This window comes from Lithobates pipiens, unplaced genomic scaffold, assembly GCF_037356315.1.
Source record: "Lithobates pipiens isolate NorthernLeopardFrog02 unplaced genomic scaffold, aLitPip1_a1.2 Scaffold_19, whole genome shotgun sequence".
NCBI lineage: Eukaryota > Metazoa > Chordata > Amphibia > Anura > Ranidae > Lithobates > Lithobates pipiens.
This window is the reverse complement of record NW_027507764.1, coordinates 405,272,026-405,287,470: the sequence shown is the minus strand read 5'-3', so window position 1 is coordinate 405,287,470 and position 15,445 is coordinate 405,272,026. Positions and strand designations below refer to the sequence as shown.

Below are 15,445 nucleotides of genomic sequence, written 5' to 3'. Positions count from 1 at the left end.
GTACAGTCTGCCATTCTATAAGGACTGGTATAGGTCCACAATACATAGGGTTGAGGTGCACCACTGCTGACCGCTGCCCTATTCTGCAGCAGTCCTTCATCGGTATAGGGACTGACGTACAGTCTGCTAATCACTCACACACAACCTACTTGTTCCACAAAGGTCCTTATAAGGACTGGTAAGGTATAGGGTACTACAGTACATAGGGTTGAGTGAGGTACAGTCTGCCATTCTATAAGGACTGGTATAGGTCCACAATACATAGGGTTGAGGTGCACTACTGCTGACCGCTGCCCTATACTACAGCAGTCCTTCATCGGTATAGGGACTGACGTACAGTCTGCTAATCACTCACACACAACCTACTTGTTCCACAAAGGTCCTTATAAGGACTGGTAAGGTATAGGGTACTACAGTACATAGGGTTGAGTGAGGTACAGTCTGCTATTCTATAAGGACTGGTATAGGTCCACACTACATAGGGTTGAGGTGCACTACTGCTGACCTCTGACATCCTCCTGGGGCTGTACCTCTGCTGTGCATATTATGAGGGGCTCCCACCATCCCTGTGCTGTGCTGACTTCCTCCTGGGGCTGTACCTCTGCTGTGCATATTTTGAGGTGCTCCCACCATCCCTGTGCTATGCTCATTATGAGGGGCTCCCACCATCCCTGTGCTGTGCTGACATCCTCCTGGGGCTGCTTATTATGAGGGGCTCCCACCATCCCTGTGCTGACTTCCTCCTGGGGCTGCTTATTATGAGGGGCTCCCACCATCCCTGTGCTATGCTGACATCCTCCTGGGGCTGCTTATTATGAGGGGCTCCCATCATCCCTGTGCTATGCTGACATCCTCCTGGGGCTGCTTATCATGAGGGGCTCCCACCATCCCTGTGCTATGCTCATTATGAGGGGCTCCCACCATCCCTGTGCTATGCTCATTATGAGGGGCTCCCACCATCCCTGTGGTATGCTGACTTCCTCCTGGGGCTGCTTACGGTGCAGGTGTCAGTGCTGTATATCACGGTGCTGATGTCAGTACTCTCTATCACGGTGCTGCTGTCAGTGCTGTATATCACGGTGCTGGTGTTAGTGCTTTATGTCACGCTGCTGATGTCAGTGCTCTCTATCACGGTGCTGTTGTCAGATGATTCTATCACGGTGCAGGTGTCATTGCTGTATGTCACGCTGCTGATGTCAGTGCTCTCTATCATGGTGCTGCTGTCAGTGCTGTATATCATGGTGCTGGTGTTAGTGCTTTATGTCACGGTGCTGGTGTTAGTGCTTTATGTCACGGTGCTGTTGTCAGATGACTCTATCACGTGCAGGTGTCATTGCTGTGTGTCACGCTGCTGGTGATCATCTCCTGCACCCTCTTTGTCTACCCTGACCTTCCCTCTCCTCCATTGCCTTCATGCGCTCCACAGTCCTGAATTGTGACAACAATTGCCCATATAAAAAAAGAATGCTTGTAGTTGTCGATCCCAGATTCACCTCATACATGTTATATGTCATTGGCCATGTGGTGGGACTATGTTTGCACAGCTATTAATTATTTTGTTATGTTATTTTTAATTGGCATGTAAAAGGAAAATTTTTTTTTTTTTTTTTTTTTTAATGTATCCTTATGATAATTTTGTGTTTTCAATCCATAGCTCTTAAAGAATCTGGATGGTTATGAATATAGGTTTGCCTCTGCGTAGTGGTAGGGCAAAATTTTTTACCCCTTTTTCCTTATGTAAAATGGTGGACTGGGTGATAGTATGGGCATTCCAGTCCTCTTTCCCTCACCTAACATGGTGGATTGAGAGGACAACATGGAGCTCAGACCGAGGCTGTTTGTTTAGGATTTTGTATATAGGCGGTGCGTCAGAACGCCGTCCTGCATCCCGTGAACACGTCCGTTCGTGACGAAACGCGCGTAGGGAGATAGGCGTTCTGACGTCTCCGCGTTCTACGCCCAACCAGGAAGTGCGGGCGGCACACGAGTCCGGCCGGCTCGTTTTTTATGTGATCGTTTTTTCTATACATATGTGAGTGTAAATTTTTTTTACTCTATTTCATTAAACCAAGTGGTTTTACGCTATGCGAGTGCCTTTGATTTTTTATACATGATCCACGATACCCTCGTTTCCTGACTGGAGGCTTCGTATTGGAGATAGAAGCAGCGTGGTGTCAGCAATCTACGATACCTTCGTTTCCCGATTGGAGCCTTCGTATTGGAGATGCAAATGGTGTGGTGTCTGTGACGGTTTATCCAGAAACCTCTGCGCTGTTGCCTTACTGATCTCACTAACACTGGGATCTAAAACTCTGGTAAGCGGCCCCTCTTCTCACTGGTGGAGGATTGTTTTGATTATTTTCTATATACACGCATTTGTGGATATTTTTGCACCTTAATATCAATTTTGAGGAATCAGCAATACTTTTTGGACAATTTTTTCTTCATTATATATGAACTCTTTATTGCTTTTGATTACTATTTTTGCTAATTTTATTGGTTTAGATTTAGCACACACAATTTTTATTTTAATATACATTAATTTTTGTGGGGGGTTTTTTCTATATGATTTATGTCAACTTCATTTCAGATTTAGTATACACTTTATTCACTTATATGATGATATGATAACATTTATGTATACTATTTACTAATTATATTTTTGTCACTTAATATTGTTCTTTTCTATATCTATCGGTATAGTTTTGGATTAGGTTTTAGGTATATAATTTTTTGTTTTTAGCGCAGCTCATTTTGTTCACCTATTAATTATTTTGTGGCTGCAAATTTGACCTGTAGGTTTGCGAAGTTCGCCTCCCATTGAAGTCAATGGGGCCCGCCGCGAACGTTCCGGTTCGCGAACTATCGGCCGCGTTCGCGGTCCGCATTCGCGAAACATTCCGTCGGAAGTTCGTCCATCACTACTGACTACATCTTTTATTATTATTATTATTATTATTATACAGGATTTATATAGCAATACCAGTTTGCACAGTGCTTTACAATATGAGGGCAGACAGTTCAGTTATCATACAATTCAATACAGGAGGAATTAGAGGGCCCTGCTCTTTAACTTTTTTTTTTATAATTATTTCCAAAAATGACACAATGTAGATCACCAGTCTTATCTGTTACAAACAGCAATTTCTAAATAATTTAATTGTCATGTGGCAGTTCCGTTTCTCAATTAAAAAATCTGAAATCAACTATATTTTCCTTTACTCAGGTTTTTATCAATGTTTTTATTTATTTATTTATTTAATTATTTTATCTAGTATATATGATACTGCTACATTGACAAATATAAAGATCACAAAATAAAGAAGAACCATATAAATAAATATTGCAGTTAAGCTGATTGTATGGCATAGATTTATCATAATTGAAGAAACATTTCACCTTTTGCTGGGCAAACTAAAGGGAACATGGTACGCAATGTCTCCATAGCCCTCATGTGTATAATATTGATGATAATAAGAATTTTGTTTTTTCAACATTTTGGTTGTTATTTTAGAGTGTGGTTAATTTGTTCTCTTTACTACATTTAATTTGGCATTAAAAAAATGACGCAGTATGCATATGTGGCCTAGAAATTCTGGATCTAGAAAATATGAAATACATTTGGCGTGCTTGCTCATTTTATAGTGAACGTTTAGTAGTGGTCTTATAAGCAATTATAGATTGAATTTCTCAGAATAGGGAACTGAGTTTTTGAACTATAAAGGGCTTAAAAGCTCTGTCCAGACTCTCAAATTAAAAAGAATGTTAAACATGTTAAATAGTTATTCACAATCATTTAAAGCAATCCTAATTTTAAAACACTTTTCTTCTTTTTGATTGGTTTCAGTTTCTTGCTACTTTATATTATACCGAAAAAGGCAACTATAAATGAAATGTATACATACGTAAAATGAAAAAAAAAATGCGAAGGGTTCCTGAAATATTACAGTCTTTTAACTTTGTGATATTTAAAATACATTGAATTTCCCTAAAGCCCTGCTAGCAGAAATTATTGGACCTAGTTGAAAGGAGGCAATAACTGTCTGATTCTCCTCCAAACAGTTTTGAATTGCATGACAGCTGCTATTCCTTACACATAATGAGCACTCTTGACAATGTCTGAGATGTATTTTGCTTCTATAACTGAATTTGCCAAGTAAAAACTAATTTACTTACATAAAGTACGAAGTACGAAGTAGAGATATTCTTAAACTTTCTAGCACTTTTTAGTACCACTGTTGCTTATATATCTTTTGTTATACCATACTAGTACATATGAATTGTATTACATCATTTAAAAACTAGAGTTGATCCTGAAATTTGGATGACTTTGAAATCTGAAAGAATTTTATAAATTCAGATGTCCCAAGCTAAAATATGAATTTCCTTGTTTGTATTCCCAAAAAACATCTGAAAGAAAGACACCAAAGACTGCTCCAAATGCTGTTTATGCATTATATCTTCTACCAGCTCCCAGGTTGGTTTTTACCCCATCATCTACAACCGGAGGGGCTACCGTGAGCTTATTAAACCATTCTGTATAATTTACATAATTGGATTCCCATTGATATCAATGGGACTTCCAGTTCAGACTGCAGCTGATCAAACTTTTCAGAAGTTTGTTCACCTCTACACAAAAATATGCCTAGATCTAAATGATAGAATAGAATAAATTCCTTGCTATGTGTATATTGCACAATTTGTGTACTCATTTTTTACATATTTCACAACAGCCCTTGAGCTCTGTCAGCATTTTGTAACCCCCACCTATAATTGCCAGAAGCCACTGATGTCAAAGCACAGACACGGGTCATGAAAATGTGCCTGTAAAATTGTGTCTTTAGAATTGTCCTTTATAAATAATTATCAAAAGCATGATAAAATTCCTTTTTCCACAGACACACTTTATATTATTATTATTTGTAGAAGACTATAGCATTAAATGCAAAAAGGGCCTGTGAAACAGTGCTTTCCAAACATTTGTAAAAGGTGCGCAACCATTTGAAGCTTTGTATTGTGCCATATCCTGTACTATTCCATTTTCTCATGTGCTGCCATTTCACATTACTGTAAGCTTTTGTGTTGATAAGCATTCTAGTGAAATGCTGTAGTATATGTGGATGGAAAACACATTTGACATGAAAACGCTGTACTTGACCTGCTTTATCTGCAGTTCAAATGCACTTTAACAGAACAGAAATGCAGAGCAATGCGCAAGAGGCCAACATAGCTGCCTAACTGCCATGTGTAGGGCTCAATTAAAGACAATAGGATTTTGCTGACCTGCATTTGACATGCATTCCAGATGTACTTCAAACACAGAAGAACAATGCTGATCAATATAAACCCTAATGATGCTTTTTGTGTTCTGTTTTCCCCCTCTTAGTCACATTTACACATCAAAGGAATTTATGATTTTTCTTGCACTTTGTTCTTAATCTTTGTAATTCAGTAAGTGTCTGATAGCTGCACAGACCTCTTCAAAATGACCTTCTCTGTCAACCCTATTGTCAATCTCTTTCCCTACTCTCCGAACATAGGATTGTATTTACAGTTCAAAGAATCTACTTTAGATACAGTTAAGATGTGGTTTAGATATGTCATTAATTGAAAAGAAGTGGAAAAGATGTTAGGACATCTTTTAACCATGTCTCTTAATATGACTTACCAATGTTTCAGAACTCTGTAAATGCTTTCGTCAGTTGTACATGCTTTACTTCCTTCACATTGGGTGTTTTCTATCTATGACTGCTACAGAACTTCTGATATTTGGACATTCATTACTTACTGATACATTTGATATAAAATCTTATATCTCATTGCAGCTGCATGATTATTCAAGGCTAAGCACGGGGCTGCATTTGCAATACATTTCTCATGGGTTAAAGCTTTCAGCACCAAGATAAGATTAGTCAGCACTAAAGCATGGTGTTTACCATGTATATTCTCATTCTCAGTCTTTTACTTTCTCTGGTTACCCTTAGATGTTTGTGTAAACCCAAAAAAACAAATTCAGTACATAATGGTGAAAAGGCAGTAAATAATTATGGGGCTCTCTTCAATTAAGTCTGCTCGGTCATAGATTGTATAGCCTAAATGCCATTTGCTTCCAGCCGTACTTCTTGACTTATGCTTCAAATGACACAATACTTTATGTGCAAAAAAGAGGGAGGACAGTCTGAACAGGATTTAGGTGTCTGTCTATATACATAACGTTGATATATTGTATATACGTTTAATTAATAATTGTTCTATAGTAATCCTGATAGTTCTGAAATTAAAGACTGTACTTTAGACTGTATTTTTCATTAGAAAATTACCTTGACAAGCTGTCATGAGAAGCAGCAGAATCTGCACTATCCATTCTTTTACTGGAGATTTTGCCATTGCTTGCATGAGATGATGTTGGATCAGGCTCATCATCATCTCTGTCTAGTCCTGACTCCTTTGAAAGCGCCATCATGATGTGGTTTTGATAATACATGTGAATGCTTTCTCGAGTAGGAACATTACCCTAAAAAGTAATGTATGTATTTATCACAATGAATTGGTAAAAAAATGTTTTTGCAAATAAAATAACCGTTATGTATGATACACACACACACACACACACACACAGTATATATGTATATATATATATATATATATATATATATATATATATATATATATATATATATATATTTTTTTACTTTTGGTGCTGTAATAGTTAATTACGGTTGATGTACCAATGTACCAAATTAATTAGGGTTGATGTACCAAAAGAGTAAAGAGTTTTGACTTAACAAAAACAATGTTCACTGTACTTAGTAAATAACCTGAAGCTCTGTTCAATTCAGTCAAAACTATATATTTTTCCTTCTAATGTAATTGAGTATTCAAAGCAAACAAACTACTTATACAAGTCAAATTACTTTTTAACGGACTAGTGCAGGGCTCAAAATTTCTAGTCCTGAGCTACTAGCCAGGCCTCAAGAGTTACTCAGCACCAGTTGCCCCACACCCTAATTCTGGCCCTAAACACACCCTCATAAATTAACTCATGAAATTACACTTAAATGTTTTATGCAGAATTAAGCTACAAAAATAAATATTAACAACAACTTTATCAGTGCCCCTCAGCACAGCCTCACCTGTGCTCATCAATGCAGGCTCACCTGTGCCCACCATTTCAGCCTCACTTGTGCCCATCAATGCAGCCTCACCTGTGCCCCAACATTGCAGCCCCCCCTGCCCATCATTGCAGTCTCACTGTGTCCATCATTGCAGCCTCACTGTGCCCACCATTGCAGCCACACTTTGCCCACCATTGCAGCCACACTGTGCCCATCATTGCACGCTCAGTGTACTTTTGTACACTAAAAAAAAAGTTTAAACAAAAAAAAAAAAAAAGGAGCTGTATTTGATTCACTGAATTGCGCAGTTAGGAGCAGTTAAGCGCTTGTCAGCTCCTCCGTTATTGTGTGAATTTGCCCTTGTGTTACTAAGTGAACAGCCTCTACTAATTTAGTAATTAACTGATTGCTGATTACCTTTTTAATCTCCCTTGTCAGCATACAGCGTTCTATCCTTAGTACTGTTGAGATATCAATGTGCCCTCGTGAAATTGAATTGAGCCAGGCAGTAAAGCTATCAAGTGAGGCAAGGAAAAGGACCCACGTAAACTTCAAAATGTTGAATATCCTTTTAATGATGTTATCTGTAAGTCAAGATAAAGCATGATTTGAAAAGATTAAGAATAATACCTAAAAAATACGTTAAGAATGTTGTAATCACAAAAGCCCTACTTTGCACTCATCTTAAAAGCCAAAGTTAAGTTATAATTACAGTCTGTGAAGTATAATTATACCAAAAGAATTTTCACCTTTAATTTACCTTCTTTTAAACTCTTATCTTCCTTTCTTTCATGCTAGTATGTCAGAAGAGACCTGTACCAACTTCTCTGTTCACTGGGGTCTTGAAAATTTACAGCAGTTCAGTAAATGTAATGACTATTTTCAGTAATGTTTATATATCAGAGGAAGGAGATATATGACCTGCCATTTAGTTACATGTCAGGTTGTCATTTTTCACTTATGTATCATGTCTGTAAGTACTGCAAATACATAATTACTGTAGCTCTTTCACCTGCTTAGTCAACTGATTCACCTCTGACATACTGCATAGCCAGTTTCACCATTACAAGTTTAGCTTCGCTGCTTCCTGTTTCAACCCTCTGTTCAGTGGATACCTCAATTCATTGTCCATTTTGTCCAAGTGACATAGGAAACTGGAAAACTTGACTAGTACATTTATGACAGGTGATCCTATGTGGTAGGGGTTTGTGAATAACAAAGATGTCTGAACAGAATGGCAATATACCCTGTTTCCCCCAAAATAAGCCTTACCCCGATAATAAGACCTAGCGTGATTTTTGGGGATGGCTGCAATATAAGCCCTATCCCAAAAATAAGCCCTAAAGTGCTTGTAAAACATGTAATCTGTTTTGTAAAAAGATTATATAATGTGCAGTGTATCTCCTTTAGTAACTTTATTGTGGAAAATACCTTATTTACAGTGCCGCTGAGTGATCACGTGACACACTGGAGATCTTCTCCTCTCCTCCCGGCTGAATCTCGGTGGCCCAACCTCTACAGTATTCGGAGCAGGGAAAAAGATCCCCGGCGGGTCACGTGAGCACCCAGTGGCACTGTAAATAAGGTATTTTCCACAATCAAGTTACACAAGGAGACATCTCCTGAAAATAGGCCCTAGTGTGTTTTTTGTAGCCAAAATTAATATTAAAGACCCAGTCTTATTTTCGGGGAAACACGGTAGTTCCCATACATGTACTTTGACTTTGTATTTGGCTGTTTACTTTGGCTTCTATAGGCTGTAAAGTTCTCAACTCATTCTGATAGTTTAACAAGCATAACAGCTGATAGCTGGTGTTTTATTATCATTAAATATGTGTTTTATCAATGAACATCAGTAAATCTAAATGGACTTATTTAATCCATATAAGAAAAAAGACCAATATAAGAGTTTGTTAATTAGGATTAGAATTTGGGAAAGCTAATAATTTTTTTTTACCCCGAGGAGTCAAAAAAAAATAGGTTCATAATTTTTTGGAAATTAGAAAGGCCCCTTTACACAGCTTTCATGAAGGTATATTAACCTAGTTTATCTAATGGCCTAAATCAGTCCATGTAGAACCACATTTAACACAAAATTTTCTTTGAAATTGTCTTAAACTGACTTTAATTCAAATCCTTAAAGCTGTCTTTGTGTGTGATTGTTTATCCAGTAACCGGCTGCTACATTCTAACATGTGGCTTTTGTGGTATTACTAAACACACTGATTTTAAGTATTTTTCCTATAAGTTCTAGGGTAATGACCTTTGTACTAACCAAACTCTTGGAAAGCTACCTAGGATTTCTGCCAAACTTTTAACATTAAGATGCACAAACGCCTATGTGTAAAATATAGTAGCCTTTAAGCATAACTATATATAGCAATGAACAGCAAGTATTGCTTATGATTAATAGGCAGTAGCAGAAGAAAAAAGTCACATTATATTAGTTAAGAACTAACTTAAAGATCTTTACCTTTGGGGCATTATAAATCTTAGATATATTTAAGTGACTTTGGAAGTAGTTTTTATTACGGTAAATCTTTGCTTGGAGGCTGTATGATATAACACAGAAAGGCAATATGAACTGGGGCTAAACCATAGATCATGTACGTGTTTAGAGTGTTGAGATGGGTACTAAGAAGATGTCACAGTATTAACTCTTATTATATTTTCATTAGTTTCTTAAATAAGAATTGCAGGCATAGTATATTTTTACAGTTACATTGGGCCAGCTTAGGCCAATGTGACTATGTATATACCTTACCTGGCCTATGCCCCTGAAAGCTGGAAACCACTAAAGTAGACACTGCTACTCCACCTTGCTTCTGCTGGTGCTGAGTGGCCAACCTGATACATTGTGAATAAAGGAGGTTGACTACTCGGCACAGGCACCATTCAGAGAATGCTTTGCATCCTCTGAATGAATGCAGAGCGTTCTCAGGATTGGAAGACTTGGAGAACAGGGACAGTGACATCACACTCTCTACCTTGTAGAATCAGAGAACGCTTTGTATTCATACAGAGGGTGAAAAGCATTCTCTGAATGAAGGGGAAGTAGGGGGAAATGAGCAGTAAAATACCTCTGATCTGCAACACTACTCTGACATTTTGGTCTTGGTCCGTATGAGTGTATCTTAAGGCATCAATGAGGTTAGAACCAGAATTAACAGCAAGGGTTCAGCAGGCAGAAATTTGTTATGTTTTATTATATAGTAATATATAGGTAATATTGGGATAATAATAACTTTTAAATTATTAAATAAAATCATATAATCATTATACATTTGCACAAAAAATATTCTGTCAGCACCATACATAACTTGGTAATATAGTTACTACCCTCGTTGACCTACCTGGACCATCTGACTTTTTTTTGCCACGTTCTTCTTCTCTATCTTCACATTCTATAATAATGTGACCTGAAAGATACCACATAATAATATTTTTTTACATTTTTTATATATAGTTATTTTGTATAAGTGAAAGTATAATTTATAAATACACGTTATGATTATTTATAGTTATGTTATACTATACTAATAAAATCTTATACTATTTTATTAATATTCCTTATAAATTGAAATGTTATATTTACGAATATAAAAGAGAGCTAGATGTAAATAATATTTGCAGTCTGTATTAATTTAAAAATAAAATATTTGTATGTATAATTTGTAATGATATATTTTAATGGGGTAACTTTATTTGTAAATTCTGCTTTTTGCCTTGAAGTGCTACAAATAGCGTGTGCTTTAAAGTGACACCATCACTTTGCCCATTATCTCTCCAAAGGGCTCCCCAACCCCCTAAAGCCTGCTACACACAATTCATTTTTTTTTATGGAAAACAGCTGTATAGGCGCTGCAACCTTCCCACATGACAAATAACTAATGTCCGAAATGCGTAGGCTGTTTTACAGCTTTGTACACGCATTTAATAAAGAAATACTATATTGGATGTCATCCTGAGTGCCGACCATCCCTTTCCTTTATTCTGATTAGTTTTTATATGTTCAATACAGCTGGTTGAATGAAAAAAAACTGTCATCTCCAGTCAGAGCTGCTGTACTAACGATGCAATGTTAGTACAGCAATCTCCCCCGCTAAGCTGTTGTGTTCTGACAGGGGGACAGCCTCCCCGCCAGAACACTCCTGTCAGCACTCTCAGTCATTGGCTGAGAGTGCTGATCGGGAGTGGGTTGGCTGCCGGTTTTCCAGCATGCTCGTTGGACAGAAGTCAACTGAACACACGGGCCGAATATCGGCTGGTTTTTATTGAACAGGCCGATGGCCCATGTGTACAGGGCCTTTATACTCACCTCACAAGCACACTTTCCTCCTCCGTAGCTGTCCACAATACCTGGCACTTCAAGGTATGGAGAAGCATGAGACCTTCCCCGCTATAAGACTATTCTTGTCTAGCAGCCAATTGGTAGGCTCAAGCACTGTCACAAGACCAGAAGAGTGAAGTATAAGTGGGTTGCCAACACTACTAATTTTAGTGCTGGCGGATAAGGAGAAAGAAATGGTGGGGGATCACTGGTAAGAAGGGTATAGAGGATGCCATTTGCAGAGACGTTGTCACCTTGCCATACATGGACAGGGTTATGGTGTCTCTTTAATGCTTCTACTTTCAGTGCAATTGTAGGGGACAACCAGCTGCTAGAACTGCATGCCCTGATTATGTGACTGATATTTTAACAATTTTAAGAAGAGTATTTTAGTATTTGCTGTCTCTAGTGGCTAATCTACAAATGTAATACAGTAGTAAAAATATGGTAAAGCAAAGTTGTAAAACGGTGAAAGTCCCCTTTTTTGTAAATAGTGCACGAACTCAAAACGTGTTTACTGAAAATACACTATACATCGCATTTAAATGCCTTTCTACAGGTAATAAGCACCACTGGTTTTTCCTAGTGTTGGCAGTGTGTGTAGTGCACATGGGCCCCAAGGGGGAGGGGACCTACTGTGTACATTAGGCATTTGATCCAGGAAATGCTCCTCAGCACAGCACTGTCATCTGAGCTGAAGCTACATCCATCACTTTTGCTTACAGCTCAAATCAGATCTGCAATTTTGTGTGGTTGTGGAAACAAGGATTGGTAATAAAGCTTCAGTGGAGACATCTTTTTCCCATGATAACTCTTACAAGAGTAAATTTCCCTTCCTTGGGGTAGACTTCCTTTCACTTCCTGTTGTCTCCCTCTATTTGTTAGTATGAGTCATATGTAAGTCGAAGGCTGGACACAGGGTCACTAGATGTGGCCACATACATGCTGGATGGTACTAAGCATGCAGTATATATGTACTCAATGGAGTTGTGCTGCATACAAATCCTTGAGATTTATGGCTCTGGATGCAGCATCACATAGGCCAGTGTAAAAAAAGCTTCAGTTATTTTCTTAGAGGAGGAGGCCAAACCTATGATCCTGCACACAGGCTAACTGCATTCAGAAAATGCTCCAAAAAAGCACATTAGATTCAACTAAACAACCCTTTGACTGGGTGTGATTAATTGCACGTTAAATGAAAACTTTAATATACGTGTGTGTGTGCTCTAATAAAAATGAGGTTGCTTTGTAACTGATGTGTCTAAAAAAGCCTATTGATTGCATATTGATGTTGTGATATGGTGAGCTGTACCTTCTGCTGTTGTCTTGCGTCTCATTTCCCTCTGTTTTTCTTCTTTGCTTTCCATACGCCTTTGTCTCAGGGCTGTTTTAGGATCTGTAATCCAGGCTTGATAAAGAAACTAAAACAAACACAACTGTTTTAATGAAATATCAATGTTACATAGGAAATGGATAGTGATATATATATATGTTCTAATATGGAAACTGGTCGGTCGATATCTGGGTAAGATAACCAATCAAGATATAGGAAGAATGCTTTGGTCTGTAAATATTGACACTATGGAGTTGATTTACTAAAGGAGTACAGTATTTTTTACTTTGCAAGTGGATGCTTAGAGAATTAAGTGAAACTCAAGCACGTCAATTATCAAATAATGTGTACGTATCCTATTTATTTTCTACCGCACAACTGGGCATTCAGAGTTAACACACATAACATACACTAAGACAAGTGAACGTTCATTTTTACATAATTTACTCCTTTATCAAATCAACCCATTTGGGAGTGTTGCCAATAAAATATGAACTCTACCAACAATATCTGCACTGTATCTTCAAGTTTAGAGAACTGAACCAACAGTTACAAATTAAACCTTTAGGTCAGTAATAGCCTAAACTCAAAAACAAAAATGTATTATATTTCAGCTTACTAGTTGCTTTGATGTACTGACTAAATTTTTTTCAGGCTTTCCCCCTTTATTTTCACCTGGTATTCCTTAGAACAACACACTTCCTGTCCCTGAGTAGTTACCCAGGGAGTCAGGGTTGCAACCCAGGGTGAACTTCAAACAAGTTTTCTTTGTTCATCTCCGTTACATGGGGGTAATGAGAATAATTACATTATGGTTTTTAGATAGGTAGTTTGCACAAGAAATATAACATTGTTTTTCCTTTTAGCTCATTTCACAGGAAGAGACAAAGACAAGACATCATGGCAAGATCAACACGTATTTTTTGCTAAAAATTTTCCTGAAAAGATGAAAACCAATGCAGCCATCACATCTAAGGACCAGTAGGTTGGAAATGCTTGATTTTTGTTCTTGAGTTTAGTTATACTTTAATCTAAGGTGTAGATAAAGTATCTGTCAAGAAGCAACACATCTATTCCCTAACTGAACTTTCTGGACTGATTTAGAACAGAAGATTTTAATTTAGCAAAGTCAATGTTCACTTATCTTTGTGAATAAAGTAAAAGCAATATTCACCCAATCAAGAACAATACCCTTTATCTGTTTGGATATTCACAGTTAAAGGCAGCTTCAATTTATTTAGTAAGCTAAATGAACATTCACTTTGTTATGTAAACTTTACACCTTTAGTTACTAATCAATTACCAATATGTAGTCACCAAGTTGCTAAATGGCTGCTTCCATCATAATTTCCTTATACAAATTTTTGTTTTTTAAAAGATTCACTTTAAAAAGATACATTAGACTTGGCAAGCACTAACATACCATAAAAAGTAAATAAAAATAAGTTACCACCTACAAAAAGCATTTCACTATTAATACTAGAAGGAACATTTCCTTTCTACCCTACATTTATTCCTTAGACACGATCTGCCCAAAGCACCTTGCTTGTCAAAAGATTTATTTCCTTAAAATAATTTTCGTGTACGTGGTGCAGTAACATATTTTGTCTTTATGTTTGTATTTGTGCCTGAATAACAGGATTTTGAAAAACTTAGAACAAGCCAAAAATACTGCTACAACCTGCACTAGAAAAATGATGGCAGGAAACTAAGTAACATGGCTAGATGTTACACAGTTGCTTCTTTTAAAACAGATTTTTATATTTTAACCACTTACCGACCGCTGCACGACGATGTACATCCCTTTTTTGAAGGGGGATATCTCAGTAACGGCAGCAGCCGCAAGACAACCATTATCGACGGCGGGAGAGAGGTCCCCCCCACTCCCGCCGCTCTCCTGTGCCCTCCACCGCCTACCGGAGCCGTCGGCAGTGGTGGGGGAGATCGGGTCCTATCCGTGGCTGGGTATGGAGATGAGTGAGGCTAAGATTGGGTGGTGTAGAGGTTAGCACTCACCTAGTAGTAAAAAGGGTTGCTGGTTCAAATCCCAACCACGACACTACCTGCCTGGAGTTTGCATGTTCTCCCTGTGCCTGCGTGGGCTTCCTCCGGGTACTCCGGTTTCCTCCCACACTCCAAAGACATGCTGGTAGGTTAATTGGCTTCTGTCCAAAAATGGCCCTAGTGTATGAATGTGGGTTGGGGACCGTCAAAATGTCACTTCCGCCCATACATCTTAAAGGCACATTTTTTTTATGTCATTTTTTCAAATGACACTTTTTTTTTTTATTGCATTTAAGTCCAAATATGAAATCTGAGGACTTTTTGACCCCAGATCTCATATTTAAGAGGACCTGTCATGTTTTTTGTAATAGCAATAAAAGTGACCCAAGTTCTTTTTTTTTAAAAAAAACAGTGTAAAAAGAAATAAAATAAAATAAATAAGAAAAAAACATATTTTTTAAAGTGCCCCGTCCCGACGAGCTTGCGCGCAGAAGCAAACGCATACATGAGTAGTGCCCGCATATGAAAATGGTGGTCAAACCACACATGTGAGGTATCGCCACGATCATTAGAGCGAGAGCAATAATTCTAGCCCTAGACCTCCTCTGTAACTCAAAACATGCAATTTAAAGTGTGACATGTTGTGTGTCAATTTACTTGGCG

The 15,445-nt window shown here is 37.8% G+C and overlaps 1 protein-coding gene across 8 annotated transcripts in view; it reads right to left on the bottom strand.

The window, feature by feature from the left end:
* PIEZO2 (piezo type mechanosensitive ion channel component 2) overlaps window positions 1-15,445 on the bottom strand; it is a 503,501-nt gene that overhangs the window by 50,368 nt on the left and 437,688 nt on the right. For all 8 annotated transcript variants that reach the window (XM_077492436.1, XM_077492435.1, XM_077492439.1 and 5 more), the window contains 4 exons: window positions 12,758-12,866; window positions 10,469-10,534; window positions 7,533-7,699; window positions 6,321-6,514 (listed from right to left, as the gene is read on the bottom strand). In XM_077492436.1, the coding sequence (XP_077348562.1) occupies window positions 6,321-6,514; window positions 7,533-7,699; window positions 10,469-10,534; window positions 12,758-12,866 (536 nt within the window). The remainder of the gene's footprint in view (window positions 1-6,320; window positions 6,515-7,532; window positions 7,700-10,468; window positions 10,535-12,757; window positions 12,867-15,445) is intronic.